The sequence below is a fragment of the Sparus aurata genome, chromosome 12, assembly GCF_900880675.1.
Source record: "Sparus aurata chromosome 12, fSpaAur1.1, whole genome shotgun sequence".
Classification (NCBI taxonomy): Eukaryota; Metazoa; Chordata; class Actinopteri; order Spariformes; family Sparidae; genus Sparus; species Sparus aurata.
Window position 1 is genome coordinate 29,641,683 of NC_044198.1, and position 18,585 is coordinate 29,660,267.

Below are 18,585 nucleotides of genomic sequence, written 5' to 3' on the forward strand. Positions count from 1 at the left end.
TACAGCAGCATCATCGTGGGACAGAACGGCTTCAACTCAGCGGCACCGCGCAGCGCCGGCCCGGAGCAGCAGTGACACCGGTCCCACTGGTGGTACTGGACAATCGATACCCAGCCACATGTGGACTGGATGAACTCTGATCGACTCTTTTAAACTCTCAAAGTCTTATTTTACGGTTCAAAACGAAATCAACTCTATATTTTGATCTTTTTTTAAAGTGGTGTGTGTGTAGGAGTGTGTGTCCACCAGCAGGAGGCAGCGCAGGACAGCACAGCAGTCCTCCTCTTCCTCTTCCTCTTCCTCTTCCTCTTCCTGTTGTTGTTTTAAATGTCCCTGTGTTTTAAACCAGCTGCTGTGTGGATCTGATGACTGAAACAAAATGTTAACGATTGTAAAAAAATCTTCTTCATTCATATTTCTGTTCACTTTGTTTACGTTGCGTTGTGACATCAGAGATACAGACGAATCTGAAAACGATGTCGGAGGAGAAGAAATATGTGTTCTTTACTCCTGCAGTGACTTTCACTGTCTAACATTTTCATCAGCAGACGTCACATTATAGTTTATATAGACTGAAACGACTTCAGGGTCGTTAAGTTTCTGTGTTCAGACGACAAACAGTCTGAAGAGAAAAACTACAATCACGAGATTCATCATTAAATACATGAATCCAAAAAGACACATACAGTCGTTTTTATTCAAAACAGCAAACTTAATGTAAAACTTCACATTTCATAAAAATAAAATATAATATAATAAACTATATTTATACAAACTAATGAAGTGGAAAGTAGACGGACAAATGTAGAAACATGGAAATATAAATTTTCATTTTTAACTCCACATATTTCTCTCATTTTCCACCATTATTCAGTGGTATCAACCTGCGGGTCGGGACCGGCAGGGGTCGGGACCGGCGGGGTCGGGCCCGGCAGGGGTCGGGACCGGCAGGGGTCGGGACCGGCAGGGTCGGGCCCAGCAGGGGTCGGGACCGGCAGGGTCGGGCCCGGTAGGGATCAGGACCAGCAGGGGTCGGGACCGGCAGGGGTCGGGACCGGCAGGGTCGGGCCCGGTAGGGGTCGGGACCGGCAGGGGTCGGGACCGGCAGGGGTCGGGACCGGCGGGGTCGGGCCCGGCAGGGTCGGGCTGAGGGTCCGGCAGGATTCATCACAGGAGGCAGAAACTTCTTCATTATTGATTTACAGACATTTATATCTTCTGCCTCCTCAAATAAAAGACAAATCAAACGGATCGGACCGGAACAAACGGGGAAATCATCAGCCAATCAGAACGTCTCCTTCAGTGCATCATAAAGATAAATCTATAGATGTTATTGTAAAGGAGGATGTGATGTCATCATAATCAATACTGTGATATGAGCGCTGTTCTCTACTGCAGAGTTCAGACATGAAACCATGAAGGTTCAGAAGTTCTGAGACGGGTCCAGGTGACAGGTCCAGGTGACAGGTCCAGGTTCTGCTTCAGAGGGCCCGGATCAGTCCAGATGTGTTTAACAGCAGCAGGAGAGTCGTCAGCGAGCCGCCTGTCGCTCGTTACATCACCTGCTGATCACTTTCATGCTGCAGCTCGTTTTAATGTATTTATTCATAAATCTCTGTTGAGTTTACTAAACAAAATGCTCGTTATTAAATCAGGTATCTGTACCCGAGTACGCGTTCAGGTGTCTGTACCAGAGTACGCGTTCAGGTGTCTGTACCAGAGTACGCGTTCAGGTGTCTGTACCCGAGTACGCGTTCAGGAACCTGTACCCGAGTACGCGTTCAGGTATCTGTACTCGAGTACACGTTCAGGTGTCTGTACCAGAGTACGCGTTCAGGTGTCTGTACCCGAGTACGCGTTCAGGAACCTGTACCCGAGTACGCGTTCAGGTGTCTGTACCCGAGTACAGGTTCAGGTGTCTGTACCCGAGTACAGGTGTCTGTACCCGAGTACAGGTTCAGGTGTCTGTACCCGAGTACAGGTGTCTGTACTCGAGTACAGGTTCAGGTATCTGTACCCAAGTACGCGTTCAGGTATCTGTACCCGAGTACAGGTTCAGGTGTCTGTACCCGAGTACGCGTTCAGGTATCTGTACCCGAGTACAGGTTCAGGTGTCTGTACCCGAGTACGCGTTCAGGTATCTGTACTCGAGTACAGGTTCAGGTATCTGTACCCGAGTACAGGTTCAGGTATCTGTACCCGAGTACGCGTTCAGGTATCTGTACCCGAGTACAGGTTCAGGTATCTGTACCCGAGTACGCGTTCAGGTATCTGTACCCGAGTACAGGTTCAGGTATCTGTACCCGAGTACGCGTTCAGGTATCTGTACCCGAGTACAGGTTCAGGTATCTGTACCCGAGTACAGGTTCAGGTGTCTGTACCCGAGTACAGGTTCAGGTATCTGTACCCGAGTATGCGTTCAGGTATCTGTACCCGAGTACACGTTCAGGTATCTGTACCCGAGTACGCGTTCAGGTATCTGTACTCGAGTACAGGCTCAGGTATCTGTACCCGAGTATGCATTCAGGTATCTTTACTCGAGTACGCGTTCAGGTATCTGTACCCGAGTACAGGTTCAGGTATCTGTACCCGAGTACAGGTTCAGGTATCTGTACCCGAGTACAGGTTCAGGTGTCTGTACCCGAGTACAGGTTCAGGTATCTGTACCCGAGTACGCGTTCAGGTATCTGTACTCGAGTACGCGTTCAGGTGTCTGTACCCGAGTACAGGTTCAGGTATCTGTACTCGAGTACACGTTCAGGTGTCTGTACTCGAGTACAGGTTCAGTTATCTGTACCCGAGTACGCATTCAGGTATCTTTACTCGAGTACGCGTTCAGGTATCTGTACCCGAGTACATGTTCAGGTATCTGTACTCGAGTACGCGTTGAGGTATCTGTACTCGAGTACGCGTTCAGGTGTCTGTACCCGAGTACAGGTTCAGGTATCTGTACTCGAGTACAGGTTCAGGTATCTGTACCCGAGTACGCGTTCAGGTATCTGTACCCGAGTACAGGTTCAGGTGTCTGTACCCGAGTACGCGTTCAGGTGTCTGTACCCGAGTACAGGTTCAGGTATCTGTACCCGAGTACAGGTTCAGGTATCTGTACCCGAGTACAGGTTCAGGTGTCTGTACCCGAGTACGCGTTCAGGTGTCTGTACCCGAGTACAGGTTCAGGTATCTGTACTCGAGTACAGGTTCAGGTATCTGTACCCGAGTACGCGTTCAGGTGTCTGTACCCGAGTACAGGTTCAGGTATCTGTACTCGAGTACAGGTTCAGGTATCTGTACCCGAGTACAGGTTCAGGTATCTGTACCCGAGTACGCGTTCAGGTATCTGTACCCGAGTACAGGTTCAGGTATCTGTACCCGAGTACAGGTTCAGGTATCTGTACCCGAGTACACGTTCAGGTATCTGTACCCGAGTACAGGTTCAGGTATCTGTACCCGATTACGCGTTCAGGTATCTGTTCTCGAGTACGCGTTCAGGTATCTGTACTCGAGTACAGGTTCAGGTATCTGTACCCGAGTACAGGTTCAGGTATCTGTACTCGAGTACAGGTTCAGGTATCTGTACCCGAGTACAGGTTCAGGTATCTGTACCCGAGTACAGGTTCAGGTATCTGTACCCGAGTACAGGTTCAGGTATCTGTACTCGAGTATCTCTGTGACACAATCATCTGAACTTTCTCCTCCTCACAGCTTCACAACAGCTTCTTTACTTCAGTTTGATGCTTTCAAGGTGAATTACGGATTATCTGTACTCTGGTAGTCTGATTACATTTCAGAGAATGTACTCTATTACTTTTACTGGAGTAAAGTAGTTGACTCAGTCTGTGAACGTCTCCTGGAGGACAGACTGTGAGTCCGTCACGCCTTTCATTATCATTTATAAAACAATCAGATGCTGACAGCTCAGAGACGAACCTGTGAACACACAGGTTCTGTTTGGATCAGGTTCTGTTTGGGTCAGAACTTGTGAGTACAGGGGGACAGTGGGACCTGGTCCGGCGTCTCCTGATGTGTGGCAGTGATGTGTTGTAGCCGCTCACACCATCGTCAGCTGCTGAACACAGAAACAGGATGTGATGTCATCAGAACCACTTACAGGACAATAAACTGTTTCCTCATCGTGAGATCAACGTTTGATTTCTCTCCACTGAATCTACAATCTGTCACTGAAAACCCTGAAACACCACAAATCCTCCTCCGCCCTGAAACTGAGCGAGCAGCGGAGTGAAGACGAGCTGGAGTTCCTGTCGGTGACATTATTATATATTCAGCTGTGTTTGGGTTCAGAACTCTGTGGACTGATAGCAGGTAGAGTTCTGGTTGGGTTCAGAACTCTGTGGACTGATACCAGGTAGAGTTCTGGTTGGGTTCAGAACTCTGTGGACTGATAGCAGGTAGAGTTCTGTTCGGTGCTGTTTCACGTCTTCTCTGCTCCGTGCTGCAAACTGAACTGTGAATCTGCTGCTGGACATTTTCACACGTCGTTGTTTTATGTCTGTTAATCTGTCGTCCGGTGAAATATAATAATAATAATAATAATAATAATAATAATAAAAATAATAATAATAATGATAATAATAATAATTTTAAACTGTTGTCGTTATTTTACAGACATTTCCTGTTTTTTTAAGATCCATAGAATTACGACAGAATTTTCGTTTCTGTCTCGTAACGAATAAAAACACTTTGACAGTTTCCTCAGATTAAAAACAGTAAACTATTGATTGTGTTTTATTGTGTAGTAATATTATTGATCTGTTGAGTCACTGACAGCTGATCAGAGTGAAAGACAGCCTGTTTTTCCCATCATGCATTGTGCTGCATATTAATAAGTGTCCTTTCTGTTCTGGGCTAAAGTGACAGACAACAGACTCTTTCACAATAAAGCATCGTTGTGTTGTTTTGTCCTATTTGACTTCCTCTTATTTTATTTTATTATTTTATTGTTTCTATATTAGTCTTTTGATTTTATCTGTATTTGAATGTTGCTGCGGCGATGAACAAATTAATACAGTTATGTATTTATTTGTATTTGACCAGTTTGACAATATTATATTTATTTTGTTATATCAGTTTTAATATGTGAAGATTTACTAAATTAAACATTAAAACACTAAATCAGAATCAAAATCAGAATTTCTTTATTCGTCCTGCAAACATGAACATTTGTGCGTCACAGCAGCTGAAGGACAGAAATATTAAACAATAATAATAATGAAAAAATAAACAATATAATAAGAATGTAAAACATAGAAATAGACTCATATATATAATATGTACAAATATAAACAGTGTAATTACAAACAGTTTGGTAAAATCTCATGTTAGATTAGATTTATATGACAGAAAATGTGTTTTTATGAGATTTACTTCTTGAATTCTTTATTTTGACGCCGGCTGCCTGAAGCTAAATCAGAAATGTCTCACAGTGTGTTTAAACGTGCTGTTTGATTCTATGATTGTTAATAAAACATGTTTCAGAATCAGAACATGTTTCAGGATCAGAACATGTTTCAGGATCAGAACATGTTCTGACTGATTGCTCCTCTAAAACACTGCACAGTAAAAAAACATTATTTCACATAATTTTCTTTTTTTTTCTAGACTTTTTGAATTTTTTAAAACATTAATTTGAATAAATCACAAACATTCACTGAGGATTTATATGTTTAATATAAAATAACAGGAAAAATCAACATGAGAATACTTCAGCAGTTTTTGTTCCAGGTTAAAGCTGTAAAAACATTTATTATCTATTAACAATAAACATGAAATAAAACTCAGCTAATAAAATCTGTTTTTACAGTGTGACTGTATTTAAATGTGCTTCATGTTTTCCTGTTTAATGTGACGTTTCTGTTTGCAGCCTCCAGCTCTTTATTCTCTGCTCATTAACAGAACGCGGTCCGACTGTCGGGACGATGATGGAAGCTCTCGGCTCCGCCCGTGGGCCGTGATGGAGGCGGCGGAGGAGCCGGAGCTGCACAGCTGAGCGGCGGCGTGGAGACATGTTTACTGTGACGGTGCTTTAATAAAGAAAGCAGACACTGTGAAATAGCAGAGTTATTGTTCCACACACAGCCGCTCAGCGCTCGCAGCAGCCCGTCTCTCTCTGCAGCTGCAACAATCCCACAACTCAAATTGCTCCAACAGAAATGTTTGTTCTCTCCTAACAAGATTGTGAATTATTAATAGGATCTAAAGCCGATTCTATAACCCGATTGTTGAGGTGGGATTCTTGGCGAGCGATGCTGCACCACACCATTTACTGTGATGTATGTGTCTGCACATCTTTATATCCAATTTAATGTGATTCAGATAGATTTCAGAGGGACATCATAAAAGGCATTGGACTGACCCCGGCCCGCTCCGTACCACCGGCCCGTATGGCCCAATACGCTGATTCGATTTGCTCAATTTTACTCTTACCCTCCACTGATCTATACAAATGCAATGCAGGTACACTAAGTAAATATGAATACATTTCCAAATTGAATCCCAGTGAATGTAGTCCACAGAGGACATCATTTTAAATGACGCTGTGCTGGGAACCGGGCTCGGACCACTCACTGGGCTAAATGACTGAGGCTCTCTCTCAGCCCGGCCATTAGCTGCGGGCTAATGCCTTTAAAAACATTGTTCTGCCATCTGTTCTGTGCTGCTGCTGTAATGTATGTGATGCTGAGGAGGTCCGATACAGCTCAGAGACACGCGGATCAATACCGGCGGGGGGAGGACCGACCGCACGGTCCACATTCAGAGACCAGCAGCATCACATTCAGCAAACAGCCTCCATGTTTAAACAGTCCTCAGCAGCACTGCAGTGTAACTGAGTACATCTACTCAGTTACACTGCAGTGTAACTGAGTACATGTACTACAGTAACTCACATTCTACTGTCTGATTCAATCAATTTATAATGTACAGACAGATTTGTGCACAGTTTAAATGTAAATGACAGTATTTTACAGTATACTGTCAGTTACTGGCTGTAATAGATTACAATAGAGTATTAAGTGGTTAGTTAGGAGTAATACTCCGGGTTCAGCTTCAGACGGTGGCTCAGTGGTTAATGGTGAAACAGTACGTTGCTGTAATATAACTGTAGTTTAACATACATTTCTAATAATCACTAAATCATTTTACAGTGAAATCCTGTATTTTAACGTCTCGTTGTGTCTCCAGCGGTGAGAAGACGCCATGTGAGTCTGCAGCAGTTTATTAAGAACTCTATTTAACTGACAGCTGTTGTTACTGTACACATTTAAATACATTCAAGCTTTGTGATTAAAGGGTTATTTTACTCAGTTTGCATGTTTTCTTTAAATCTACAGGAAACGTCAGAAACACAGTTTAAATATAAAATGACAGTATTTGCTGTGAAGTTACAGTAATTTACTGAGTCGCAGTGATAAAACAGTGAAGACGGTGAGTCACATGTAAATACTGATTTAAAGATTAAAGCTGTGGTTAACGCAGGATGTTGTAAATGTCCAATGATGACAGAAGATCTCAGTTCTGTCACTTTACATCAACAAACTGTATTTTCACAGTGTGTTGATGTTGTGCTGTGTGCAAGAACACAGAACACAGAACACAGAACCGACACTGTTCTACAGCAAACACCTGAGCACAGACGCAGATCAGCTGCCAACAAACCAGTGAGACAGATGTGATGTACCGGACCTGGACTCACACCTGGACCTGGAGTCACATCTGGACCTGGAGTCACATCTGGACCTGCAGTCACATCTGGACCTGGACTCACACCTGGACCTGGAGTCACATCTGGACCTGCAGTCACATCTGGACCTGCAGTCACATCTGGACCTGGACTCACATCTGGACTCAGTGTCACATCTGGACTCAGTGTCACATCTGGACCTGCAGTCACATCTGGACCCGGTGTCACATCTGGACCTGCAGTCACATCTGGACCTGGAGTCACATCTGGACCTGCAGTCACATCTGGACCTGCAGTCACATCTGGACCTGCAGTCACACCTGGACCCGGTGTCACATCTGGACCTGCAGTCACATCTGGACCTGCAGTCACATCTGGACCCGGTGTCACATCTGGACCTGCAGTCACATCTGGACCTGCAGTCACATCTGGACCTGCAGTCACACCTGGACCCGGTGTCACATCTGGACCTGCAGTCACATCTGGACCTGCAGTCACATCTGGACCTGGAGTCACATCTGGACCTGGAGTCACATCTGGACCTGCAGTCACATCTGGACCTGGAGTCACATCTGGACCTGGAGTCACACCTGGACCCGGTGTCACATCTGGACCTGCAGTCACATCTGGACCTGGAGTCACATCTGGACCTGCAGTCACATCTGGACCTGGAGTCACATCTGGACCTGCAGTCACATCTGGACCTGGAGTCACACCTGGACCCGGTGTCACACCTGGACCCGGTGTCACACCTGGACCTGCAGTCACACCTGGACCTGCAGTCACATCTGGACCTGCAGTCACATCTGGACCTGGAGTCACATCTGGACCTGGAGTCACATCTGGACCTGCAGTCACACCTGGACCCGGTGTCACATCTGGACCCGGTGTCACACCTGGACCTGCAGTCACACCTGGACCCGGTGTCACATCTGGACCTGCAGTCACATCTGGACCTGGAGTCACATCTGGACCTGCAGTCACATCTGGACCTGGAGTCACATCTGGACCTGCAGTCACATCTGGACCTGGAGTCACATCTGGACCTGCAGTCACATCTGGACCTGGAGTCACATCTGGACCTGCAGTCACATCTGGACCTGCAGTCACATCTGGACCCGGTGTCACACCTGGACCCGGTGTCACACCTGGACCCGGTGTCACATCTGGACCTGCAGTCACATCTGGACCCGGTGTCACATCTGGACCTGCAGTCACATCTGGACCTGGAATCACATCTGGACCTGGAGTCACATCTGGACCTGCAGTCACACCTGGACCCGGTGTCACATCTGGACCTGCAGTCACATCTGGACCTGGAGTCACATCTGGACCTGCAGTCACATCTGGACCTGGAGTCACATCTGGACCTGCAGTCACATCTGGACCCGGTGTCACACCTGGACCCGGTGTCACATCTGGACCTGCAGTCACATCTGGACCCGGTGTCACATCTGGACCTGCAGTCACATCTGGACCTGGAGTCACATCTGGACCTGCAGTCACATCTGGACCTGCAGTCACATCTGGACCTGGAGTCACATCTGGACCTGCAGTCACACCTGGACCCGGTGTCACATCTGGACCTGCAGTCACATCTGGACCTGGTGTCACACCTGGACCCGGTGTCACATCTGGACCTGCAGTCACATCTGGACCCGGTGTCACATCTGGACCTGCAGTCACATCTGGACCCGGTGTCACATCTGGACCTGGACCTGGAGCGCTCATTAGCATCATTAGCTTCATTAGCATCATTAGCATCATTAGCTTTATTAGCATCATTAGCATCATTAGCATCATTAGCATCATGAGCATCCAGTGATGGAAGCAGCTGTCTCTGGGCAGAATAGATGTTGTTGATTGAGTCTGACGTTGTTCTGATTGATCTGTGCTTGAATTCCACTTTGTTTCCACTTTATTCAGTTTAGACAATAATTGTGTCGTCGTGCAGCGATTGGACGCACAGAGAGCGCCGCTGACCTCCTCGTCCAATCCCCTCTCACCTCTCTACCCTCTGTTTGTTATGAGAGGAATCATTTCTTCTGCCGTCCTCCATCCGTCCCACAGCTCGCGGTGTTTCACTCGGGGAGAAGGTGGAGTCACATGAAAAATGTCCTGCAGCGAGGTACATGAAGGTGTGAAATTGCAGACTCCTCTTTGCCCTCGGCCCTGTGCCTCAGAAGGTATTTCTTCTTTTATTGACAGAGCGGCTGAATCTCAGGCTGATGGCTGCTGCTGCTGCTGCACCACGTCCTCCTCCAGCCCTGATTGCTTTTGTTTCCAGGTCACCTCCTATCTATTGCTGCAACTTTTCCAATTTCTCAGGGCTCGTTGTATGAAGACAGAAAGCTGCGGGGAAATGTACATAAAGCTGCGAACAAAAGAAACACGTGGAGATCTTCTCAGTGTCACGCTCACAGATCCTGATGCAACTTCATCAAATGAATAATCAAATAAACGTCTCGCTTCATTAATATGAAATTATCTTAGCATGAAGATTAATTGCGTTAAACTTATGAGAGTGTGTTTGGGTATGGATCTGCGCGGGGAAATGATGGATGATGAGCGAGGCGTGATGAATGGAGAAAGCAGCGGAACTAAATTGAAAGTGTACTCATCCGTTCTTCCCTCACAACTAATGATAAATTGAGCGTGTCACGTCGAACAATACATGTTGAGCTTTAAACACAGAGCCACTGTGGAGCTGCTGCTGCTGCTGCCGGGCGGGAAAACACCCGTCAATATGTACTTCATCAGGTTATCACTGATTATCATCTGAGGCAAAAACCTCTCAGGGTGACTTCAGGTAACCAACAGACTGATCTCACTCCAGCTGTGTTTCTGTGAATCATGTTGGGTCTGATCAACATTATTAAATCTGCATATACATGTTTTTCAGGAACACACCTCGACCTCCTCACTGGCTCCAGCAGCAGTTCAGATGATGTGAAACACCAACCTGTCGTCAGAATAACGCTAACAAAATGTAAAGAGAACAATTCAAGCTTAAAGAAATGTTCAGGTTCAGTTTCTCTCCTGTCACAACTCTGTGATTATATGCTGCTCAGGTTTGAACCTCTCAGGTGAAGCTCGCAGGACGCAGGAGAGACGTCGGACTGAGCGTGAGGGAAACATCTTGCTTTGGTTTAAATATCCAGTTCTGGTCGCCACAGATCCGTTTGGACCGCCCAGAGATCGCCTTGAAAACAGCAGGTTTTGGTTTCCACGACCACAGCTGGAGATGTTCCGAGTCTCCTTTAATGTCCAGTGGACACGTTGAACTGCTAACACGCAGACTGTGGTCGTGTCCTGTCACAGGTTCTTTACACATCTGGAGGAACGCTGGTTTCCCCTCACCTGAACCTGAACTGTGGAGCGTTATTTATCCGTCTGACTGACTAGAGTCACATGGTTGGTACTGAAGGTTGTTCACAATCACATGTTACCATCATCTCAACTGAGAAACTGACAGGCCGGGTCGTCCAGATGTTGGATCAGAAATATGTGTGATATCAGTGAGTCAGAAGGTTAGTTGATGTTCTCGTTGATCGATAGTCGTTGGTGCTGGTGGTGCTGATGGTGCTGATGGCGCTGGTGGTGGTGCTGGTGGTGCTGATGGTGCTGATGGCTCTGATGGTGCTGATGGTGCTGATGGCTCTGATGGCTCTGATGGTGCTGGTGGTGATGGTGCTGGTGGTGCTGATGGTGCTGCTGATGGTGCTGATGGTGCTGCTGGTGGTGCTGATGGTGCTGATGGTGCTGCTGGTGGTGCTGATGGTGCTGATGGTGCTGATGGCGCTGGTGGTGATGGTGCTGGTGGTGCTGATGGTGCTGATGGTGCTGATGGCGCTGGTGGTGGTGGCTGCTGGTGGTGCTGATGGTGCTGCTGGTGGTGCTGATGGTGCTGGTGGTGCTGATGGTGCTGCTGGTGGTGCTGATGGTGGTGCTGGTGGTGCTGATGGTGCTGATGGTGGTGCTGATGGTGCTGATGGAGCTGGTGGTGCAGTGCCGCAGTGACATCACTTGGACTGTAGTAGATCTGTAGAGAATCTCTTCTTCGTCCTCCAGCTGTCTCCAGCTCACAGATGGTGACATCATTCAGAACCGAGGCTGTCAGCTGGACCGGCGCCACGCTGCCTTTAAAACCAGTTTGATCAGCTGGAACTTTGGCCGCCTGTCACTGGTTCACATAACATAAGAACTGTTCTGATGATCGGTCCTGCTCGCGGTCTCCTGTGTGTAGAGAATGAGTTCTGACTGTCAGAGACACACGGTGACGTCTCAGAGGACACATGAGATCTGATCTCTGAACAGTTCTGTCTCCAAACCACCTGAGTGGGGCTCCATGTGTCAGCCAGGGTGGAGACGGGTCGGGCCTGACGATCAGCTAATGCTAGCATGCTAACACCCTTCACGTGGTAGCCATCAGGCGCTACAAGCTAAACACCAGCAGGTGGCGGCGTGACGCACAGCGATGCTTCATCACGGTGTCATGTTCTGGTGTCCGGTCCGGTTCATTTAGAAGCTCAGATTTACAGTCCGATGAACTTTACTGGCCTCGGGGGACGGTTTGTTCTGGGCTCAGTGTTTCGGGCTCCTGCTGTGTCGCGTGTCAGTATTCAGTCTGAGCTGCTCTGAGCCGACTCACATCTTCTCACAGAAACAACTTTCAAAGAAAATTACACATCTTGATTTGATTCCAAGTTCATCTTTGGCAAGTCCATGCTGAACGTCATCCATCATGACCTGCACCTTGTGATGGGCGTCTCGGGGGGACGAGGTTCATCTCTCCTCTTCCTCCAACCAGAGCGAGAGCAGCGAGAGCAGCGAGAGCAGCGAGAGCAGCGAGAGCAGCGCCGACAACCCCGCGTCTCCAATCTCATCCTGAGCAGCAGGAAATAAATAAAGAAATAAAAGCTCGGCTCAGCGGAGCAGCACGCTCTGCAACTTCCTGCGAAATGAATACTTTTTAATTTGCGTGGCTGCGATGGCCCCGGGCCCCAGGACAATGTTGATGGATGATGTTTTAATGCTGCTGAATGTTATTTTTACTGAACAGGGAAAACTATAAATTTTTACTTCATTGGCAATGATTGTGCCCTATGCATAAAAGCGCGGCGGCTGTGCGTTGCCCATGAATAATCGCCTCTCGCAGCAGATGTTACTTTGCAGAAACCAATTCCTCGGATAAGATTTGCAGAAGATTAATTGTCTACAGCTGTTTCATGGCCCGCTGCAATCTTAATACATTTATGATAAGTTTAAAAGCTCACCAGAGGCAGCGGAGCCTCCCGAGCGAGGCTGCCGAGAGAAAGAGACGCTTTCTTCTTACATCTGGATTCATATCCTCCGTCAGACTCATCATTAGCCTTTATGCAGGAGGACTAAGAGGCCGGCCGTCATTAACACACGAGATGCTGCCGCGTCGCTCCGCTTTCTTCAACACATATTTTCATCTCTCCCGTTTTTGACTGACTGAATTATTCAGATTTGTGCAAATGAGTTGTTTTCATTTTTCCCTCCTGGAAGTGGAAATTGAAAGTGACCCAGCGTGACCCTCATCTATTACTCAAGCTAAATTGCAGTGAATGTGCAGTGTGGATCATTGTGGCGCTGCCGGGCTTTGTTAACCGCCGAGCTGTGACCCTGCACACACGCAGCATCTGTACCAGTTTGGAAGAATCGCCGTGTTACGACCCGCTTTTATAAAGCCCCATTTAAATATTCTCCACAGAACAAAAGCAATCATGTTGGGGGCGCGGCGGCGGGTCAGAGGGCGGCGCTCTGCAGCCCGCCAGTTTACGGTGAAGCTTCTGAAGAACCGTTTCATGTTTCCAAGTTCCCGGTGCCGACCGAGGGGACCCGAACGGGCCGAGGGTTTCATTTAACCCTGGACAGCTCCTCCTCCTGCTCTTTGTGTGCTTTTCATCCGGCTCACATCATTTAACACGAGAGCTGCTCTCAGCGGACACATCCATTATTTATCCTCAGAATCATCTCAGTGATTGAAAGAATCAGAGGAAACCTGCAGCGCCGCGGGTCAGAGCCGGTCCGGTCCACTCCAGCACTGATGAGCTTTATATAACAGACATAAAGATACAGATAGAAATGCTTTATAACTCATTACAATTCACTAAACAAACTGACCTTAAAGAGTGTTTACATGTGGCGGACCCTGCCACCTCTCTGCCTCCACACGGGGTTCTGGACCTTCTGTCCCTCTGAGAGCAGCTGGTTTATTCACTGATGGACACAGTTTGTGTTATTACCTCGTTAATATTGTGAATATTAAAACTCTCAGATAGAATTTTTTGCACTAAACTACAGACTGCTCCTTTAATGTTTGCTAACGTTCAGTATCTGTCAGTCAGAACCAACAACATATCATTACAGCTCAGCAGCTTGTTGGTCCTGTGATGATGATGTGTTCTGACCCGAAACAGACGTCACGTTACAACATAAAGACACGTCCAGCAGTGACATCACACACACACACACACACACACACACACACACTCAGGCCCGTATAGGCTGACAGGAAGTGGTCATAAATAACGGGAGCGGCGCGGCCTTTACTTCCCTCGTGCGACACCTCAGACATTGAACATGACATAATACGCTGTAATAAAACCACCTTCACTTCATAAATTTGCATGATTTATACGCAGCGTATGGAAAATGAATCCTGCATCATAAATATGCAAAAACATGGAAGTATTGCAGCTGCGAGGTTTTAATTTATTCTCATGTGATGCTGGGACTTAATCACTAATTGGTTTCTTGTTTCTCTCTCAGCTCTCGCTCGTTAACGTCTTAATGAACTGAGCGTTTTACCTTTTCTCTCTGGTTCTGCTCACAGGCGGGCTGAAGGTGTTCCTCCTGCCGCCGCCGTGTTCCAACAGGAGGCGCATCGCCGCCGCTCGCCTGTAAATCTTCACTTCCTGTTATACGAGGATCTAACAGCCTCTCACATCATCATTCCACCCGGCCTCCTCTTCCTCCTCGCACACCTTCCCAGCTTTGTACAAACAGATACCTGTCACGTTTGAAGAATAGGACGGCGCCGTAACAAATGCCTCATTCTCTGCGGATTATTTACTTTTAATGGGCGGTGGGATGAGAAAAGCACTTAATATGTGCTCACACGAGGCGTGATGTATGGGGTCATGGCGGCGCCGTGGCACCGCCCCGGCTGCTCGTTTCAAATAAATCTGTGTGCAGCTGCAGCTCCGCTCGCAGCTTTACTACAGAACACGCCGCAGCAGCAATGTGCTCGATTAGAGAGCTGATGTCCCCGAGGACTTTACTGTTTAGCTTCGTTTATCATTCAGAGGTCTGGAGAGCAGCGGCGAGGGTTCAGTTAGAGGAGGCGCAGACTGAAGGGAAGAATTCATTCCTGCATATCAGCCCAGAAAGTGACCGGCCGCGGTGGATCCAAGGTCGACAGCAAGGTCAAGCTGCTTCTGTTTCTCCTGAAGGAGGAAGTGAAGGAAAACAGGCATTAATGATGACAGCAGCTCTGTGAGGCTAAATGCTAACTGCTAACAGTTGCTAGCTGAATGTGTTTTCTGACGACAGATGACAGATGCATGTCGAGCCGCTCGCCCAGCTCTGTCCGAACGCTGTGAGGTCATCAAACACATCATGACGTGGGACGGAGAATTGTCTTCACGACAGGAAGACCCACAGTACTCCTGCTGGTGCTGCTCGGGTTTTATAAAAAATGTCAGTTTTTCAAGAAAGAAGTTTAAATAAAGTAAGATAAAATAAAGTTGTGATTTTACGAGAACATGTGATGAAATGTGAGAATTAGGTTGTAATTTAATGTTGTTTTACTGTAAAATTACGACTTTATTCCTGTAAAATTAACCTGCGAGTATTTTCACACAACTTTATTCTGACGATATTAAAACTATATTATATACCTGAACAACAGGTGGAGGCAGGTGAACAAGAAGCCGCTGACGTAGCTCATGATGACGAGCGTATGAACGTATTGATTAGCTCGTCTGCAGGACACGTCACCCTTCCTCGTCCTCGTCCCTCCTCCTCCTCTTCTCTCCTGGGTGTCTCTCCTCGTCCCTCCACGTCCCTCCTCGTCCCTCCTCCTCCTCGTCTCTCCTCGTCCCTCCTCCTCCTCGTCTCTCCTGGTTGTCTCTCCTCGTCCCTCCTCGTCCCTCCTCCTCCTCGTCTCTCCTGGTTGTCTCTCCTCGTCCCTCCACGTCCCTCCTCCTCCTCGTCCCTCCTGGTTGTCTCTCCTCGTCCCTCCACGTCCTCGGTGAATCACGCCTCTGACAGCCTGCTGGATGAAAGATGGCGCCTCTCTTGGCGCAGCTCCTCCTGACAAGACGTATATGGACGAGGCCACCATGATTTAAATGGCGCCATTTATTTGCCATTTGGTGTTATTAATATTCATGATCAATCATCAGCAATGAGGCAGCGAAGAGCCACTATGTTTATGTTTTATGATGGTTATTAATGACGACCTGATCGTTACTTCTCCCACTCACACAGCTCTGAACTCTTAATGATCAAAAGTATTAATTCCCACAGTTTTCCATTATTAATATCCTGGATGGAGATAAAAAGTAATATTAATGTAAGGCCAACATAAAGACAGAGTCATTATTTAAGTCCTGTCATCGTTTGTCTTATTTAAGCGGCGTAGTGATAAGGTTTTATTTTAATTTAAATACAGACATTAATTTCTGTAATGCTGAGTAATCAAAGCAATATTTCGCAGTTTAACGGAGAAGCTTGTTAGATGCATCATAAATCTTTTCAGGGATTCCCGGTTATGGATCGTATCATCTGTCGTCATGGTGACGGAGAGCAGCTGATTTACACATCAAGTATTTCAATTTCACAAACATGTGAAACATTGTTTATTTATAATTCATGAACATTAAAATCACCTTCAGAGAAAGTTTAATTCCGAGTTTCATTTTCTTCACATCATTAATATCGTAAATATTAAAATTCTGAGTTTGACTTTCTTCTACAAATTACACACTGCTCCTTTAACGACAGCCGTCATGCAGACACTCGTCAGCTCGTTATTAACACGAGGAACTTTATTATTCAAATGTATTTAATGTGAACGTATTTAACGTCATATTTAACGTGACGTATTTAACGTGACGTATTTAACGTGACGTATTTAATGTGAACGTATTTAACGTGACGTATTTAACGTGACGTATTTAACGTGACGTATTTAACGTGACGTATTTAATGTGTCGTATTTAATGTGACGAATTTAACGTCATATTTAACGTGGAATATTTAATGTGACATTTAGTGTGACGTATTTAATGTCATATTTAACGTGAAGTATTTAACGTGACGTATTTAATGTCATATTTAACGTGAAGTATTTAACGTGACGTATTTAACGTGACATATTTAACGTGACGTATTTAATGTGAACGTATTTAACGTCATATTTAACGTGACGTATTTAACGTGACGTATTTAACGTGATGTATTTAATGTGAACGTATTTAACCTCATATTTAATGTGTTGTATTTAACATGTTGTATTTAATGTGTCGTATTTAACGTGACGTATTTAATGTGTCGTATTTAATGTGACGAATTTAACGTGACATTTAATGTATCGTATTTAACGTGACGTATTTAATGTGACGTATTTAACGTGAAGTATTTAACGTGACGTATTTAACGTGACGTTTTGAACGTGACGTTTTGAACGTGACGTATTTAACGTGACGTATTTAACGTGTCGTATTTAATGTGACGAATTTAACGTGTCGTATTTAACGTGGAGTATTTAATGTGACATTTAATGTGACGTATTTAATGTGACATTTAATGTATCGTATTTAACGTGACGTATTTAACGTGACGTATTTAACGTGACGTATTTAATGTGACGTATTTAATGTCATATTTAACGTGAAGTATTTAACGTGACGTATTTAACGTGACGTATTTAACGTGACGTATTTAACGTGACGTATTTAATGTCATATTTAACGTGACGTATTTAACGTGACGTATTTAACGTGACGTATTTAATGTGAACGTATTTAATGTCATATTTAACGTGACGTATTTAACGTGACGTATTTAATGTGAACGTATTTAATGTCATATTTAACGTGACGTATTTAACGTGACGTATTTAATGTGAACGTATTTAATGTCATATTTAACGTGACGTATTTAACGTGACGTATTTAACGTGACGTATTTAATGTCATATTTAACGTGACGTATTTAACGTGACGTATTTAATGTGAACGTATTTAATGTCATATTTAACGTGACGTATTTAACGTGACGTATTTAACGTGACGTATTTAATGTGAACGTATTTAATGTCATATTTAACGTGACGTATTTAACGTGACGTATTTAATGTGTCGTATTTAATGTGATGAATTTAACGTGTTGTATTTAATAGGACGTATTTAACCTCATATTTAATGTGTTGTATTTAACATGTTGTATTTAATGTGTCGTATTTAACGTGACGTATTTAACGTGTCGTATTTAATGTGACGAATTTAACGTGTCGTATTTAACGTGGAGTATTTAATGTGACATTTAATGTGACGTATTTAATGTGACATTTAATGTATCGTATTTAACGTGACGTATTTAATGTGAACGTATTTAACGTGAAGTATTTAACGTGACGTATTTAACGTGACGTATTTAATGTCATATTTAAGGTGACGTATTTAACGTGACGTTTTTAACGTGAGGTATTTAACCTGACGTATTTAATGTGACGTATTTAACGTCATATTTAACGTGACGTATTTAACGTCATATTTAACGTGACGTATTTAACGTCATATTTAACGTCACGTATTTAACGTGACGTATTTAATGTGACGTATTTAATGTGACGT

At 45.3% G+C, this 18,585-nt stretch overlaps 1 protein-coding gene across 1 annotated transcript in view; it reads right to left on the minus strand.

Annotated features, from left to right (window-relative positions):
• Positions 1-879: 879 nt before the first annotated feature.
• LOC115593041 (putative uncharacterized protein ENSP00000383309) overlaps positions 880-18,585 on the minus strand; it is a 38,771-nt gene continuing 21,065 nt past the window's right edge. Inside the window, exon 3 of the mRNA XM_030436356.1 lies at positions 880-1,146. Coding sequence (XP_030292216.1) covers positions 880-1,146 — 267 coding nt within the window. The remainder of the gene's footprint in view (positions 1,147-18,585) is intronic.